Consider the following 19,530-nt stretch of genomic DNA (forward strand, 5'->3'; position numbering starts at 1 on the left):
AACTAAAAATCGTGATGCAACTAACTTTACTACATGTTTCAGTAGCATGACAGTCGTTCAGATAGTGTCACTTTAACGAGCTGTAGCGCTGTAGAGTCACCAAACTCTTCATTTGTCACATTATATTATGAGCACATCAATCGAGTCGAGGGAGAAATCTTACTTACATAAACCATCCTCTCTCTTTCATGTAGCGCTGGGAAAACTGAATCATTTACGTGAATCGCTTCTTTCGGACAGTTCATGTAAAAAACCGGTTAAAATAAATGATTACCTTATATTTAGAGTGAGAACTCAAATTCATTTTAGTGAGTCGGTTCTTTCAGACAGCTCATGTAAATGAACTAGTTCACATAAATGATTCACTGATTCACTCAAGCCCTGCGCTGCCATAAAGGGACTTTGCCTTCTTTTTTTAATATTTAGTGTATTATTGCTGTTTATCACTATATTTCGATTCAGTTATATAAAATAGGTGTTTTATAGTTTATTGTGTATATGAAGTATAAAGTATGTTGACAGTCACATTTGACTTGCTCTCTGGGGGCCTAAAACAAATAATATTTACGGCATGATTTTCAATGATGTTTTTAAGGAAACTGCTCAATGAATCATGGGCACTAACCCTAACCCTAACCCTAACCCTAACCCTCATGTTAACACACATATTGTTTACTTGTAGATTGAGAGATGCAGTCTCAAAGTAGCTTCACCATCATTGCTGGTCAATTTCTGCTTTCATTGTATGGAAAATATTCCAGGTTTGGAACGCTGTTTAAATGTCTTAAATCTTTTGAGTCCTTTCTCTCTTCTGGTCTGTAAACATGCAGTGATATATGACTCTGTGCAGAATGCTTTATAGCTGCAGTTTGGTGGGTGTTTCATTGGCAAACAGCAGCAACTTGATAAATTAGCTGCTTGAAAATCATAGGCTTGTAATGAGAAATCATGAATGCTGTCTTGTGGTTTAAATATGTTTGAACTCAGACTTGTCCATTAATACATAAAATTAAACTGATAAAATGTATACATTGAATGCACTGTAAGTCGCTTTGGATAAAAGCATCTCCCAAATAAATGTAAATGTAGGATCAAATCGAGACCTCTTTTGTTTGTGTCAAACAGGGTGAGTACGCGTCTCGGGATGGAAGTCCGCAGGTGCCCGGGGCTGAGACGTACCAGCGAATGCCCCTCAAACTACCTCAGAGTCACGCCAAACCTGGTTACCCGCCTAGTTTCCAGTACCCGCCCCCCTTCCACTACAAACCCTCACCCTATCAGCACCCGCCGTCGCAGCCCAGCCCGCCCTACACCCCACAGGGGGTGCACTCACAGCCCTCGTCCCCGTACATCCCACCCGGCGCATATCCTCCACCCAGCTGGGGCTCATCGTCCGAGCAACCGCCCTCAAGGGTGTCTCATGAGCAGTTCCGGGCAGCACTGCAGCTGGTGGTGAACCCGGGCGACCCGAGGGAATACCTGGACAACTTCCTGAAGATCGGCGAGGGCTCCACGGGCATCGTGTGCATCGCCACGGAGAAGCACAGTGGCAAACAGGTGGCCGTTAAAAAGATGGACCTGAGAAAACAGCAACGGCGGGAACTTCTGTTCAATGAGGTGAGAGAGGAAGATCAGACAGACCAGCTGAGACTAGGAACTAGTTAAAGTAGATACACTACTGAGAAGGGTCTGTCTGCATCCTGCAAGTCTAGTACAAGACACGCCCACTACAAGACACACCCACTACAAGACATGCACCCACCACAAGACACGCCCACTACAAGACATGCCCACTACAAGACATGCCCACAACAAGACACGCCCACTACAAGACACACCCTCTACAAGACACGCTCATTACAAGACACACCCACTACAAGACACGCCCACTACAAGACACACCCACTACAAGACATGCCCACTACAATACACACCCACAAGATACGATCCCTTTAAAAAAACCTTGCAACAGTTGGATGTCACATTCTTACACTATATTCCTATGAAAGCTGAAGATCCATCGACAGATTGGGGTGGGCATGGAGAGCTGGGTCAGACGTGAGAGCGACAGGCCTGTAGTTATTATGTCCTGTGATTTGGGTTTTTTGGGGACCGGAATGATGGTGGAGTGTTTGAAGCAGCAGTGAACTTCACACTGCTCCAGTGATCTATTGAAGATCTGTGTGAAGACAGGCAGGTGAAACACCGTCTGGGCCTAAAGCTTTCCTAGTCTTTTGTTTCCGGAAGACCTGGCACACATCCTCCTCACAGACCATAAGTGTAGGTTGAGTAACAGGAGGTGGGAGGAGGGGGGTTCCAGGAGGTGTTGGTGTGTGTGTGACGTGAAGGTAAGAGCGGGGATGGGTGTGAGACTGGGCTTTTCAAACCTGCAGTAAAACACATTCAGTTCATCAGCCATTTGTTGACTCTCTACAGAGTGAGGGGGTGGTGTCTTCTACTTGGCAATGCTTTTCAGGCCTTTCCACAGAGATGCAGGATTGTTGGCTGAAAACTGTTTTTTCATCTTTTTAGAGTAGCATCTTTTAGCCATTCTGATTTCCTTAGTCATTGTGTTTCTGCCCTGGTTGTACAATATTTTATCCCCACTTCTGTAAGCATCCTCTTTGGAGTTTTCCTGTAAACCATGGTTTATCATTATTGAATAATAAAAATGTCCTAGTAGGAATGCACATATTCTCACAGAAACTGATATATGATGTCACAGTATCTGTGAGCTCATCCAGGTCTGTGGCTGCAGCTACAAAAGCACTCCAATCAGTGCAGTCAAAGCAGGCTTGTAGCTCCAGCTCTGCTTCATTGGTCCATCTCTTTACAGTCTTTACTACAGGTTTAGCTGATTTTAGTTTCTGCTTGTAGGTTGGGAGAAGATGAACCAGACAGTGATCAGGGAGTCCTAAAGCTGCTCGTGGGACAGAGCGATATGCATCCTTTACAGTGGTGTAGCAGTGGTCCAGTATATTTCTCTGGTGGGGCATGTGATGTGTTGTTTGTATTTTGGCAGTTCACGGGTGAGGTTAGCTATATTAAAATCTCCCAGAATAATGATAAGAGAGTCCTAGTGTTGTTGCTCCGTGTCTGTGATGTGATCAGCCAGCTGTTGCAACGCTGCATTCACGCATGCTTGTGGCGGGATATAAACACTCACCAGAATAAACGAGAAAACTCCTGTGGTGAGTAGAAAGGCTTACAGTTGATGAAGAGCGCTTCTAAATTAGGACAGCACATCTTCTTCAATGCTGTTACATCTGTAAACCAACTTTCGTTGATGTAAAAGAATGTTCCACCTCCTCTCATTTTCCCTGATGATTCTGCAACGTGATCCACTCTGAACAGCTGGAAGCCTTGCAGATGTAGTGCGCTGTCCGGGATGAATTGTATTATACATATCTGTAATATATACTGAATAATAGTTGTGCTTTAAGTGTCAAAAGTCTTCTTATAAACATCCATAAGATATTTTGAAGTGGTTATAAGACATTACAAGTCATGCTGGAAGTTATAAACATCACACATGCACAAAATACAAAATAACACACAATGTGAATTATGAGATTTATGAAAAACACTTGTAAAGATACAAGGTTCGAATATATCAGAAAGTCTAAATATGTATGTTGATCATACATGTAAACACACCTAAGAATAATAAAAAAACTATATTGGACTCAGTTCAATCAACTTTAATATTTGTGCATCTTATTTGGAGACTTATTTAATAAATAACTTCCACTGTATAAGTATGACTTGTAATGTATGTTACACATTTATGTAAAGGCTGTTTATAAGAAGCTTTTTGCTTTTGTAACTTAAAGCAGGCAAAGAGCACTTATAATATGATCACGTCATAAAGTCTTTTGATGATTAACTTTATTAACTTCTGCTGTGTTAAAACTGGATGTTGCTTGTGTTATAATGCATTATACTCTAAAGTATATCTATAAATGGTGCAAGTCTTATAATGTTTTATAACTGTAGTTATAGTTATTTATGAGAAGTTTTAACTCATTATAAGGTGTATTATGATACATTATGAATGCTGTATTATGCCTTTATAATGCATTATAAATATGGGCTTCATAGAAACTGTTACCCAATCTCTTTTACTGCTTACAAAAAAATGATGTTACTGTTTCAACCTGATGATCTTTCCACTGGAAATCAAACAGTGAAATTAACGATTACCACCACTGCTCTGTAGCTTTATAGCAAAGATTCTTAGATCAGCCTGATGAAAGACCTGGACTGCTCAAGTGTCTGCTTAACTAGCTTAACCAGCAAGACTTCTTTGTTCAACGAGTTCCAATGGAATCCACCAGCTTCACCAACACTAAACCAGCATAAACCAGTCTAAAGCAGTATGGCATTTCATGTTGGTCTACAGTGGTCTTTTTTTCAGGGAAAACAATGTTTAAGACTGCAGTCTGAACAGAGTTTGTGCAGTTACTGTCATCATGTGTTCTTCATACACTGAACATTCATTCATTCACAGGATTTGTCTGTGTGTTCGTGTTGCAGGTGGTTATCATGAGAGATTACCATCACGAGAACGTGGTTGACATGTATAACAGTTATCTGGTTGGAGATGAACTCTGGGTGGTGATGGAGTTCTTAGAGGGCGGAGCTTTGACTGACATCGTCACTCACACCAGGTAAGAGCGGACACGAGACTGGGCAGTACAAATGTGTCAACCTGTACTGTTTATACTATGGTAGATATATTTGTGCAGGACTACTTTACAATAATTACATGAGAGAGTGACAAAGAAACATGGAGTAATGTGAAAAAACAGAGCAGGATGTGTCCAAAACAAGTCAAGACGAGAAATAATTCAATGGGTGTTTGTTAGGTGTGAGTGAAGCAGCATTTATTTCGAGCAACACATTAAATTAAATTTAACCATTCTTTGGTCAGTTTGACCCTTTTGATTTTTAACACTGATTTACATCAACTTAACTTGAAGTTTCTGGCCTGAAGCTTCATGACATCCTCCACAGAGGTGATCTGAACCTGGCAATGTCATTTGTTAAAATGTAAATTATTTATACACAAAGCTAAAAAAATAAAATTTAAAAATATCTCTACGTTGTCCTTCAGGGTCAAATTGACCTTTTTAATGTTCAATTTCAAAAGCTTATAATACAGGCTCTGTTTGCTCTTTCTCTCTACTTTTGGTCTTAAATCGTTCTTATAGGTGCCAGCTAACACTAGAAAACTTTTATTTTTTTCTAGTGTTAGCTGGCACCTAGACAAACGATTTAAGACCAAAAGTAGAGAGACAGAGCAAACAGAGCCTGTAATATAAGCTTTTGAAATTGAACATTAAAAAGGTCAATTTGACCCTGAAGGACAATGTAGGGACTTGATCGTCAAGATTAAGGAGGGGTTAAATTAAACTGATGTAAAGTGATAGGCGTGTTTGTGTGTATCAGTTATGTTACAACGGCTTCAAATGCGGCTTATCCAATCAGAATTTAGAGTCTGGACTATTTGAAGTATAAGTTTTACTGTTTTGAGCCTTTTGTTTATAACTCAAGTGTTGTTGTGTAATGTAAAGCTGTTTTTGCACTGATGCCAGACTTATCATTCATTTGTAATGAATAATCTTATCTTTTGATTAGCTTCCATCCCATTCCACATAAAAAGAGAAAATAATCAACTGAGATGAAGTACATTTCTTTTGTAAAGTATTTCACTCGCTGCATTGCTTAATAACAGGCATTATGAAATTGAGAAAGATTTGCAGTGAGTACAGTGTGTTATTTTCTAGAATTGATACTCATTATTTAGTATTTTAAAAGTTTCAATTGTGTTGCAGAGTTTGTTTGTTAAATAACTGCCTGTGTATGTCAGTGCACTTGAACAGTGTGCGTAATTACAGTAATTGGCGTTGTTCGTCAGTTTGGTGTTGTGCGGTGTTAGACTCTAATTGCACGCTTTTAGAGAGACGCGTGCCCTTGTCCTCACGACGGCCTTTGATCCAAGCCAGAGTCTTCATTAAACTCGTCGAGGAGGAGGTCTGCGCTCGATTCTGATGCCGTTTATTTTTATCTCATTTGAGATGCTAATACAGAGATGTGTGCGCGGAGATGCTGTTTTCACACAAAAGTCCCTTTACACTGTGCTGAGAGAGACACAAGCTCAGCTCCAAACACTAGTCTCGCCGTCCACTGTCTTCTATGGCAACATCCTCACTCAAATGGAACCTCATAAGGGACTGATCTGGAACACTACATAGGCAGCAACTTAAATTTGCTTGCATGTTTGATTAATATTGACAGAGATATTTTAGTACTTTGTATGTTTTTGTTTGTTGCCTCCAATCTGATGCTTATTAGGAATGAAGGTACGGTCGTAAAAGTTTCAGAGTTAAAGATGCAGTATGTAGTTTTGTGTAACTTGAAGCACCGAACAGAAATACAGCTGCAGTGGACCAGACTTCATGCTTCAAGAGTCAAATATGAAAATCGTCTACAGTATCTTGTTTTTGTCATCAATCTATTTTTCTTTTCCTGTTATTCTAGATATTGTATAGTTTATTAACTGGGTAAGAGAAAAAAAAAAGAAATATATATATATATATATATATAAAACTACAAAGTTAACATTACTAAATTTGACTTTATTACTGTTTAATTTTGTTTTCTAAAGATTAGGTTGGAAATAATGAGATTAATAACATAATCATTCATTATTTGATTCTATTGAAAGCCTTATTTTCTCCTCACCACAGTCACCTTTAGCTTGCTCTAAAGGGGTTGCAAAACATTATTCTCTGTAGAGCTGCTTTGGGACACTTTTGAATATTAAATTTTTCAAAGATGTTTTTATTATATCACATGAACTGTTTTTCTCACACAGTAATAATGGGTCTTTATTAGGTCTGTCGATTAAACACGTTAATTATATAAAAATAATGTGTTAAACAAATTAACGCAGATAATCATGTCCCTGACCGTAATAAGGAATGCTCCTTCCATATGAGCATTTCAAGCATTGAATAACACCTGTTTTCTCCAGGGGGCAGTAAGCGAAACTTCAGCTGTATAGGCAACATGCAGCTTATACACAGAACAAAAGGAACACGTTCTTGTGTTCAAACACAGCTTGATGGAGCACAAATCCGAATATAGGGATCTCAAGGCAAGCTTCAAACTTTGTTTAACTTGACACAGCAACCTAAAAATAGTACGTTTATGACATGACACAAACGAGACGCTCCAAAAGCATCCATCTGATGCAGGTGTACATTGACGTGTCCTTAATCAGGCCCTTAAAATAAGTCAAGCTCGGACGGATTGACGAATGCAATTACAAAATGGATTGCTGTGAACTTTAGGACAATTATTGGCTTATGTTCATGAATATGGAAATAAACAATATATTGCATTCTGAAGCCACTTTGTATTGTCTTTTTTAATGCTTCAGTTGTTTGCCAAAATAATGTAATGCATTTTAATTATCTGTATTATTTTTTACAATATATATATATTTTATTTATAATTAATAAAATATAACTATTTATAATTATTTAGTCATTATATATTTAATTATTTTTATTTGAGGGGCTTTCTCAGCAAATATTTATGTATGCGATTAATTGCAATTAATTGTGATTAATTTGATTAATTAATCGGCATACCATAATGTAATTAATTAGATACAAATTTTAATGGATTGAGAGCCCTAGTCTTTATACATGAACATAAATAGCAGCCTTTATATATTAGGAAGGGGGTCTCTTGCAAAGAGGATCATCGAATTTGGTGGTCTTTAACATCATGTAGTTTGAAAACCTCTGATTTACACTCTGAAATAGTCAGTTTTGGCACAAATGGTTCATCTGGTCTTCTGCGTTTAGTGTGTGCCAGAGTCAAACACTCTGGATTGGAGGTGTGTGCCAGAGGAATCACTCATCTGTGTTCATGTGCGTGGGCTGTTCAAAGACAACCGTGTTTTCAGTGAACAACAGATTTTTTATTAGACTCATGACCACACTATATTTGCATTATGGATGAATCTGTTTGTGTTTTCTGCTTGTCAGTTCTTGTTTGAGGCATCTGGAAAAGTCTTATCAAAATATGTTTTGCTGTGTTGGTGAGGTTTAAAAATAAACTTATTAAATGGATATTTTAGACTCTAAATTTTGATTGGATGAGCCACATTCTAAGTTATTTTAAAATGCACATAAACACACACCTGCATATTCTGTATTAATGTGGTGAGTTGCATGTTGCTTGGCATCTATATACAAGCTGCGTCCAAAACCGTGTACTGTCACAGTATGTACTGTATTTGATGAAGGACGCATGGATCTGCCGGCATAACAGTACGTTGTTTTAGGTATGCATGCGAGTAGTATGAACATACTTCATCTGTTGACATGGGCATTGTCTCGTGACCCGAATATATGACATAAGAACAACAACCGTTAAAACCATATGCTCTGGTTTTGTTAACAAGCACCATTAACTCTTTAAGCTTGGATGGGCCCGCGAGAAAAGAAAAATCATCAGAATATTAATAACTACAGTCTTGACCAACACAAAATAGGTATCGTTTGAAAGTTTAGAAGCTCTACTTTCCAATGCATGCAGACATTATGACCAAAACTGAACAAGTGCTTTGAAATTTGCAGATAAATCAAATGTGTTCCATTTCGATAATTTATTAATAATTTTGCACTGTACATAATATTGTAAAAACATCAAACTCATCAAATATTCATGTGTCATACACTGTAGGAAAGCTCTCAAAGAGCAGAATACAACCAGCCTATTTTTTTTACTCACAGACAAAAATATAGCAAGTAATAGTTAAGTATATGTCTTTGACAGTTATGTTTGTGTTGCTTATATGCCGCGTTTTCACATAACTTCACGTAATATATACAGATTATAAAATATTACATACCATTATTTAGAGGAGGTGATTATCTTTCAAACGAGTCCACACACAAGATAATCAGATGTATAGATCATTAGATAATCCACATGAAGCACAATGTTACATATGACCACCAGGAGATGGCGCCAAATACATGACACAGACTCAATGATGACTCAAATGACACAGAATGAAACTCATTCTGTGAAATCTCATTACTAAAATCATGTCTGCATGCTATGCAAACCTTTAGTCATTGTTGTGTTTGCATGTGTAATTAGTTCTTATGTACAATTATTATGTTTTATTTGTTTGGAGATGTTTTTGGACACTATTATAAATTATTTTTGTAATGCTATAACTTTTGATTGCTTTGTCTTATCAAAACAACATTTTTCTCAGATACAGTTGACATGATTGGGAACAACAAAAAAAAGCAGTTTTTTGGTGCCACTTTATTTACACCCAGAGATACATAATGACAAATAAGAAAAATAAGAAAAAAAGTACATTTTTGGCAAAAAAATGTGTGTGTGATTTTTCAGCAGTTTCTTAAAGTCTCAGAATGTATCATAATCTATATCATAAAATTTTTTGAAAAGTTTTCTTTACAATGATACCAAACACTTGACCCTCCTTGTTTTTTTTTTTTTTGTCGAGTTATAAGCCTTTCATTTTGGGTATGCCACTGAAACAGGAAATCTTTAAAAACACCTTCAGAGTTTAAAGGGTTAAAGTACAAGTTATATATATATATATATATATATAATTTACAGTTGAAAAGAGCCATCTGACTCACGGTTCACCGCTGTTTTAAAAAAAAATCTTGCATTTTAAACGTGACGTGCCTCAGCTCCCGAGGGATTATGGGATTGTAAAGTGTCCAGTTGATCTGCACTTCAAAATCTTGCCGGAAACATTAGGTCATCTGGGTATTTTTCGCTCTCTGCTTCATAAATACTGTGGTTTCGGACATACTACTCCATTAACATACTGTTTTGGCATACTATATAGTAGAGAAGTATAGATATTCGGATGCAGTGACAGTCTACAGTTAGACTAATGAGCTATATTACTTGATGGAAGAATGAATTATTCTATTTAACATGTTTACTGTTGCAGCTGTTTTATGAAAAAAAAAAAAAAAACTCCATGTTTTACTGCATGGAGTCTAAGAACACAACTCATGGTAAAGTCAGTGTAATGTATCTGTAAATGTCGTAGCTCAGTTTGTTTGGAGACAAATGTGTCCTTCACCGATATCGTCATCAACACATCCCTCTTGAGAGTAATTACACACGTAGAGTTTGTGTCGCTGAAGCGTGTTAGTGATGAGGAGGTGCAGCTGCAGGCCAGAGACAGATGCAGATGTGACAGATGCTGGTCTCATATTCACGCGCTACAGACCACAGTACCATTAAAAGATGTGTGTGTGTACAGGTTTGTGAGGGCCACATTTCTGAAAATGTCTTCACTAGTATGATAAAACATGATGAGAAAAAACTTGTACGATCATGTTCAGTGACTCAGTAGTTAAAAAGGCTGAATTTGTTTTAAATATACTGATATTAAGTGGTTTGTGTTAAGGTTTGGTTTCAGCTATAGACAATTCTCACAGTATTGTTTCACTGAAGTATCAACTTAGTCTCAGATGTTTGTCCTAAAGTTCACCCAAAAATGAAAATTCAGTCATTGTTTACTCACCCTTGTGTTGTTGTAACCCTATATGACTTTCTTTCTTTTTCTGAACACAAAGGGAGAAATTGTGAATAATGTTGTGCTCAGTGATGTCATACAAAGGCAGTTTATGGTGACCACCTCTTCAAACTTCAAAAGAACACAAAAGTATAATTCAGAAGTCTAATAAATTATTCCATGAGACTCATGATTGTTATGAAAGCATACGATAAGATTTGGTGAGAAACAAATTGAAATCGAATGTATTATTTAGTGAAAATGTTCACTGACCGTTGATCTCATGTGCGCCTTCATGATAGGACTCGAGAGCAACAACATTGGGGTGTTCAAGCGAAAAGTAATTTTGTTTATCTAAAAACAGGTCCTCCACAGTGATAGTGACAACAGAACACAACACAGCTGCACACAAAACAGAGAACAGAACTTACTAAACATGTCTGAAGAGTTTGTAGTCCAAGAATTGATGCATTTCTATGCCCAGCCTTATTTTTTTTAACGGAGTACTCTGAAATCAATCAGAAACATAGAGGAGGCTACAGGACGCCACAGTCACACCGTGTCCTAACCTGATGGCAAACGACATGTGATAAAAGGTATATTTTCTATGGTAATCAGAGTTTTTGTCCTAACCAGCAGTGACGAGCGACGGTACATTATATCGATCACTTGTTTTCTATTTTCATCATAGTGCCGGTAACTCTGTCTGCTGTGAACTGGCACCGGTCCAAAACGTTCTAAAAATAAGGCTGGGCATAGAAATGCATCAATTCTTGGACTACAAACTCTTCAGACATGTTTAATAAGTTCTGTTCTCTGTTTTGTGTGCAGCTGTGTTGTGTTTTGTTGTCACTATCGCTGTGGAGGACCTGTTTTTAGATAAACAAAATGAGTTTTCATTTGAACACCCCAATGTCATGAGGGGGCTGCGTGAACTGTTGCTCTCGTATCCTATCATGAACACACACAGGAGATCAACGGTCAGTGAACATTTTCACTAAATAATACATTCGATTTCAGTTTGTTTCTCACCAAATCTTACCGTATGCTTTCATAACAATCATGAGTCTCATGGAATAATTTATTAGACTTCTGAATTATACTTTTGTGTTCTTTTGAAGTTTGAAGAGGTGGTCACTATAAACTGCCATTGTATGACATCACTGAGCACAACATTTATTCACAATTACTCCCTTTGTGTTCAGAAAAAGAAAGAAAGTCATATAGAGTTACAACAACACAGGGGTGAGTAAACAATGACTGAATTTCCATTTTAGGTGAACTATCCATTTAAGAGGAATAAAAACAGACACAAATGAATCAATTGTTGACATCCCATAAGAGTATAGAGCTAAAAAAAAAAAAAAAAAAAAAGAGAATGTTTGAGGAGAAATATTTGAGTTCATATTGAGATGAACTTTGGTATCTTGGCAGATCTGAGCACAGTTTGAGACACTGTTTGTGTTTTTATTGATTCATACAATAAACAAAGAAAAGCAAAACAGATATACACAAAATCAACATTTAACCCCCACCACTACCCCTCCCCCTCCCAATCCCCAACCCCACTCTGACCCCTAACAAACAATCCTGTGGTCACACATGAGTATATACACACACAAAAAAAGAAATATATATATATAATAATCACACACATTTATAACTATACCTCTTTCTCCACTGCCCCTCCCCGAGAGCCCTCCAAGAACGTTAAATAGCTGCCCCATTTCCCAACAAATCCAAGTTCCCCAGTCTTCTAGATGATGCTTCCTCGAAAGCCTCCACCCTCCCCATCTCTGTGTACCACTCCTGAAATGTGAGAAATCCAGCCAACTTCCATCCCCTTAAAATGACTTGTCTGGTGATCATAACCCAATTTTTTATTGTTTATTCCCAATATTGATGACCGCCCCATCTCCTAAAATACAGAGTCTGGGGCAAAATGAAATTTGAGTGCCCAATATGTCACACACAAAACTCTGAACCTTCAACCAAAATTCTTCAATCTTAACCCCCCCCCCCAAAAAAAAAACATGGGTTGTGTCTCAATCTTCTGATTGGCATCACCAGCAGGTGGGTGTGTCTTTAAGACCACGTCTATACAATCTAGAGGGGGTCCAACAGAATCAATGTAAAATCTTGAATTGCATCAGACGCACCCTTGCATCTCTAGATGAAGATTTGACATTTTTTAGAATCCTATCCCACACCCCCTCCTCCAATACCAAGTTTAAATCTTTCTCCCATAATCTCTTGAGAGAAGTTAAAGCTCCGTCCTCCAGACTCTGAATTAGCAGGGAGTAATACACTGATGCCTCATGACCTTTTCCAAAAGCAGTAATCACCACTCCCAGAGTATCTGCCGCATTAGGGGGTGAACGCTACTCCCAAAAATAGTACAGAGCAGGTGGCGCATTTGTAAATACCTAAAGAACTGAGATCTGGGAATCCTAAAATGTTGAATCATATTTTCAAAGGATCTCAACACTCCACTCTCATATAGGTCACAGAGTGTAGTAACACCCCTCACAATCCTTTCTGAAGTTTGAGACACTGTTGAGATCTCTTGTGACATTCTAGAGGAGAACATGTGAGATTACTGGAGTCTTTTTCTCAGGAGAAACATTTGAGATATTCTTTTTGTGATTTGTGATTCTCATGAGAATGTGTTTTATGTTCTTTATTTTCTCACAGGATGAACGAGGAACAGATTGCGACGGTTTGTTTGTCGGTGTTGAAAGCATTGTCGTATCTTCACACGCAGGGCGTCATACACAGAGACATCAAGAGTGATTCTATACTGCTAACCAGTGACGGACGGGTCAGTTCAAAAGTGTTTCCGTCTGAGAGGTCACATGACATAACATGCTCCAGCTGTTTGATTACACACACCAGCAACTTCTGCCTCTTCATACACTGATGAACACGAGCTGTTCCATGCTAAAACATGTTAGCAACATGCTAGCATTGCCTAGAACATGCTAAAATATGCTAACAACATGCTAACAACATGCTAGCATTGCCTAGCAACATCTAAAACATGTTAGCAATGCCTAGCAACATTCTAGCAACACCTAGCTATATGTTAAAACATGTTAGCATTGTCGAGATTGATGATAAATCATGCTAGCAACATGCTAAAACATGCTACCAACATGCTAGTCTAATCCATAAAGGTTAAATGACCAACAGAAGCTGAGCTCAGTGTTCATTGCCAGAGAAGAGAAAAGTAATCAGGGTTAATTACCAAATAGTTTTACCATGCTAAAACATGCTAAAAACACCTAGCTTCATGCTAAACATGTCAGCAACAAGCTATCAATGCCTAGTTACATTCTAAAACATGCTAACAACATGTTAGTAATTCCTAGCTACATACTAAAGCATGCTAGCATTGCCTAGTTACATACTAAAACATGTTAGCAACATGCTAGCATTACATGTTTTAGCATATAGCTAGGTGTTGCTAGAATGTTGCTAGGTGTTGCTAGTATGTTTTAGCATGTAGCTAGGCAATGCTAGCATAGCTAACCCTAACCCTAACCCTAACCCTAACCCACACCTAGCTATATGCTAAAACATGTTAGCATTGTCTAAAGTGGTGCTAAATCATGCTAGCAACATGCTAAAACATGCTACCAACATGCTAGTCTAATCCATAAAGTTTAAATGACCAACAGAAGCTGAGCTCAGTGTTCATTGCCAGAGAAGAGAAAAGTAATCAGGATTAATTACCAACTTGACTAGTTCCAGGTAATGAAGTCATCTTAAGATGTGTAGTGAAGTGACAGAACATGAAGAGCTAATTAACTGTTAATAACTGCAGTTCAGATGTGCCACATAATGGCTTATTATCATTCACAAGTGTTCATATTCTATAGTTATATATGGAGAATCTCACCCAAAAAATAAATAAATAAAATTGAAATTATGTTTTATCATAATTATATTATAGAACTGTATTTTGCATGAAAAAAAATGTAAGCCTGTTTTTATGAACATTACGGCATTTTTTTTTTTTACATTGTGCCAATTTCACCCACAAATTCTCATTACTTTAATGTGTACGAAAGTTTTGCTTTTCCATTTTTTGTAATTCTCATCATTCACAATGATAAAAAAAACAAACTTTTTTTTTTAATTTTTTTTTTTTTTACAAGCATACATTTAAGGTTGAATAAATAAAACTACTGCAATGTCGAAATTGAAATAAGATATCATTATTTTCTCTTTTGAGTTTGCAAAAATGACCTGCACTTGTTCTCGACAGATTTTATGTAATTCGATTTTTGTGATTTTTTTTCTTCAGATTAAACTGTCTGATTTCGGCTTCTGTGCTCAAGTGTCTAAAGAGGTGCCCAAGAGAAAGTCACTGGTTGGCACGCCATACTGGATGGCACCGGAGGTCATCTCAAGGTTACCGTATGGCACAGAGGTACATCAATGACATCACTTCACTTTTACTTGTGTGTTTCAGCTCACGGTTAACTGATATGAGTCAGACACTAGAGGAATTAAAGAGACACTTATTTTACTCAAAATTCACTCAAATATGTGACAGTAAAGAAGGTGCATTATCCATTGACACATCTGTCAGTAGATTTAGGAACTGAGATAAAGCAGAACCAACACTGACTGATGCTGATAATCTGATGAATGAATCTGATCAATATATCCATTTATCACTATTAATGCATAAATGTCCTGTGTGTTCTTCTGGATTATTCCCATGAGTGTTCATGTGTGTGTGTGTGTGTGTGTGTGTGTGTGTGTGTGTGTGTGTATGTGTAGGTGGACATCTGGTCTCTGGGCATCATGGTGATGGAGATGGTGGATGGAGAACCTCCGTACTTCAATGAACCTCCATTGCAGGCCATGAGACGAATACGAGACAACATGCCGCCGCGACTCAAAGAGTCTCATAAGGTTCATTATTCATCCTGACATTCTTTACACAATCCTCAAATTTTCCACATTTTATATTAAAGAGAGGAGAACACTGCTGGAGTGTGGAAGAAATCCAATATTTTCTTAACTGATAGAAAAACTAGCCAAAAATATTATATAGATATGTAGGAAAACATGTTGACCAGGACACAGTTTATACAGTTTAGCATCATTATAAAAAATATTTGACCACAGATGGTTGCGATTGACCAATCACAATCAAGTATTCCAGATATATAGGGGAGACCGGGGCTAGTTGTCACATGGGGAAGTTGTCACAAGGTCTCTCAGTAACGATGAGATTTGGAGTCAAACGTCTAATCGCACAAATGTGTGTTTTCTCTAGCAGAAGTTAGGGGAAAGGTTCCATATAGAACCCAAAAGGGTTCTGTTGCTCACTTCATATTTGGAACCCCTAAAAGGTTCTAAATAGAACCCTAAAGTGTTCTTTGAGCCAAGTAAAAATGGTTCTATATGGAACCTTTGAGGGGTTCCCAACATGGAATTGTTACATTTGGTTTTTGTTTAGTTTTTACATGTTGTTTTTGTTTTATTACCAGAATATTGTTTAATAGATAAGTGAATTAAAATGTTCATATGCAAAAAGGGTGCAGAAAGGGTTCTTTTTTTTGTGTAAATCTTTGAAAATAGAAACTTTTTCACATAAAGGGTTCTTTGGGTCTATATAGAATCCCAAAGAACCTTTTTTTTTTTTTTTACTAAGAGTGTTTGTTGGTTTCAAGCAGCTAGTTCAAAACCCTCTTAAAAGAGAATATCTTTTGTGAATTCTACCCTCTAAAGTAAAATTTCACTCTTATATTTTTATTACAGCTCTTGAGTAAACAAGCAAACTTAATCAAACACACTGGCACACATTCAGACAAGAGTCAACTATATTATGAAGACAGATTAGGACAAAGATATTTTCACATCGGGGCATGTTGTAACATATGTTGTGTCATAAATTGGATACATTTGTGACATTTAAGCACATGTTGGTCAAAACAATGTTTTGATATTTTTGTACACTGCCAAAAAAAAAGTCGGATACTCTAATATTTAAAAAAACATTTCACTGCGGTTTGGGGCTTCTGTGATAATTAGCCCCGGTTTCCACTACATATATTGACATAAAGGAATATTCATGAAGTCTATATATTTTATAGTGAATATAGTAAATACTTTTTCACTAGTTTATAAAAGCACTTTACAGATGTCTTCATCATAAAGTTTGTTGTTTGTTGTTCAGGTGTCATCTGTTCTGCGTGCGTTTCTGGACCTGATGTTGGTTCGTGAACCTTCTCAGCGCGCGACAGCACACGAGCTCCTGCAGCACCCTTTCCTGAAGCTGTCGGGACCGCCATCATGTATCATACCGCTCATGAGACATTACAGACACCGCTGACCACACTCACACACACACCGTATATAACCGCGCTCACACCTCTAACTGTATGTAGTTTAGATGACAACAAACACCAGAGCTTCAGTGATTAACACGACTGTTTATGGTGGACAGAAAAGTCGCAATGCTAGCGTCCGTGACGCTTGTTTGACTTTAGTAGACACTTAAGCCGCCTTTTCACTGTCTCCGACATTTACATACGACTGTCGTATTTCTCCCGCTAGTGGCAGTCGTGATGAACTGTCATTTTGCTCACAATGGATTTTGTTCATTGAAGGAGAAGCTACCAGATGTTTCCATCAGAATAGACATTACTGTGTGTGATTTAGAGCAGATGAATGAATTCAATAAACTTCAGGATTAATATTCACTCAGTATTTATTATTAATAGTATCATTTATCATTATTACTGTTTTTATAGTTAATATGATAATTAACAGCAACCATAATTCAGAAATTCATAGATGTGATTTTAAATAAGTAGGTTTTGCGTGTGCAGAAATAAATTTCTCACTTCGCGCTGATAGTTTTGCATGAATACATCACATCACTTCACAGACGGTCTAGTCGCATGAGTTGAAATATTGTAGCGCAGCCGAGACTTAAATCAGGTCTGAAAATGTCTCATCCGGAGACGATCAGACCCTCACGCAGCCCCCATGCGACTCTCCATTGGAAATGAATGATTTCCGGTCTATCGTCTGTGGGATGCAGTGAAAAGGCGGCTTTAGACGTAAAGTGAGGCCAGCCTGTGCAGTTCTATTCACTTTGGTTACTGTGCAGACGGTCTCGTCGTCAAGAGTCGTACTGTAGTAAATCCTGTGGAGAGAGATGCGAGACTGTCATGCAAACAAACAAACGTCCTTTTTCACTTTCATCTTCTCACTAACAATGAAGATGTATTTTAGAGCAAATGTGAGTTTGACTTGTACAGTTTTGATAAAGCGCAGTATTTTTGTTGTGATGTGGTGAAATGGGCAGTATTACATAGAATTCGAGAGTAAAAGAGAAAAATCTTTCCTACTGTTTATATTTAAGTCATTTAAACACCCGGTTGCAGAAAGATATCTGAATATATTTATTTATTCTACATTTGTAGATATTCTCGTCAGTGTGTGGAGAGCTCATGCCAGAGTTTTATAAGATGTTTATAAAACGTTTATGTCAGATTTTTCAGTAGCGTGGCCTTTTTCAATTTCGTTCTCATTGTTTGAAAAAAGATAAAGCGAGTTATTGGCTGTATCGGACCAGACAAGTAATACCAAAACAAGATATTTCAATCACGCAAAAACGTCATGCTGTGCACTAAGGGAATTTAATGCATTTCAATATTTGTTCAAGTTCATTCAGTTCATTGAAACTCTAGCAATAGTAACATTTTTGACACAATAATCACGACATGTTTTATAACTGTCTATAACGTCTCACATGTGTCTCATCGGTCACTGTGATCTGTAAATATGAACATGGACGTGTGTGTTTCTGTAGGAGTGTGCAGATCGAGCCGTCATGTTGCTTTTGTACAGTGATCTGCATGTGTGTATCACTAAAACTGCATTCAATAAAAACACACAAATATCACGCATCATGTTTTATTCAGATGAAGCGTACAGTAGACTTGCTGTAGAATTATTCATCCACAGAATCACTGCAACACATGATGGCCATCAAAGCATTACAAGTTTATTTTCAAACTAATGTTGCATGTGTGACGTGACGTACTGCCGACTATCACAGATGATCATTTCAACCCCCTCAGTGCGTACAAATGAACAGGAAATGCAGTTACATTAAATATACATTCACACTGTTTTGAATAAATGATGACGTGTGAATGTTCCACTTTCAGCTCATGATCAAACAGTTTCTGTCTCTTGGTTTTTGTGCAAGAAATCCAGGAAGAGACGTGACAAGAGTATTTGTAAAGCAGTAATTACATGTCATGGAGTTTGACAAACATCACAGTGGATGCACACATCCTCTCTCAAGTGTATTTACTGTAAACACTTTTCCTGTTTGTCTTTGATGAATGGACTGTCTGTGGAAATGAACCGTTAATATTCTTTATATATGGTCAACAGAAGTTTATTGGTTCAAATCTAAAGAGAAGTGGATCGTATTAAATCATTCTTGATGCTCCACAAGATCACATTACAGAACCGGTGTCAGGATTATACAGTATGAGTGTTTAATTAAAGTTCTTTATCTTTGTGTCAGTGTTTGATTAATACTCAATATCTTCATTGATTTGTGCAGCTGGTTTATATTGCACCGGTAATGCAGTGAGGAAATCTTTAACGACAGTGATTGAACTGCTGTCTGACGCGTCTCGTATTGATTTCTCATTCATCTCGATGTCGTGTCTCGTTTTTACTCACTTTGAGACTGAATGGAAACATGCGGGGGTTTTCTCTCTTAGAGCTCAACTAGAAAAGAAAACTTTCAAATAAATATCAAATCTTATAATAATCTATAAACTATTGCAAAGTTCTGAAGTACTGTATTTCCTAAGAATTTGTCACAAGATAAAAAACATATAAACTATAATCAGATTTATTTAAAAATATATATTTATTAA

At 37.4% G+C, this 19,530-nt stretch overlaps 1 protein-coding gene across 3 annotated transcripts in view; it reads left to right on the forward strand.

The window, feature by feature from the left end:
• Window positions 1–18,533, forward strand: part of LOC127409626 (serine/threonine-protein kinase PAK 5-like) — an 82,537-nt gene extending 64,004 nt beyond the window's left edge. For all 3 annotated transcript variants that reach the window (XM_051644319.1, XM_051644318.1, XM_051644320.1), the window contains exons 5-10: window positions 1,126–1,617; window positions 4,537–4,670; window positions 13,295–13,421; window positions 14,910–15,035; window positions 15,392–15,526; window positions 16,797–18,533. In XM_051644319.1, coding sequence (XP_051500279.1) covers window positions 1,126–1,617; window positions 4,537–4,670; window positions 13,295–13,421; window positions 14,910–15,035; window positions 15,392–15,526; window positions 16,797–16,952 — 1,170 coding nt within the window. In that variant the 3' untranslated portion in view covers window positions 16,953–18,533. The remainder of the gene's footprint in view (window positions 1–1,125; window positions 1,618–4,536; window positions 4,671–13,294; window positions 13,422–14,909; window positions 15,036–15,391; window positions 15,527–16,796) is intronic.
• The last annotated feature ends 997 nt before the right edge of the window (window positions 18,534–19,530 follow it).

This window comes from Myxocyprinus asiaticus, chromosome 19 (genome assembly GCF_019703515.2).
Source record: "Myxocyprinus asiaticus isolate MX2 ecotype Aquarium Trade chromosome 19, UBuf_Myxa_2, whole genome shotgun sequence".
Taxonomy (NCBI): domain Eukaryota; kingdom Metazoa; phylum Chordata; class Actinopteri; order Cypriniformes; family Catostomidae; genus Myxocyprinus; species Myxocyprinus asiaticus.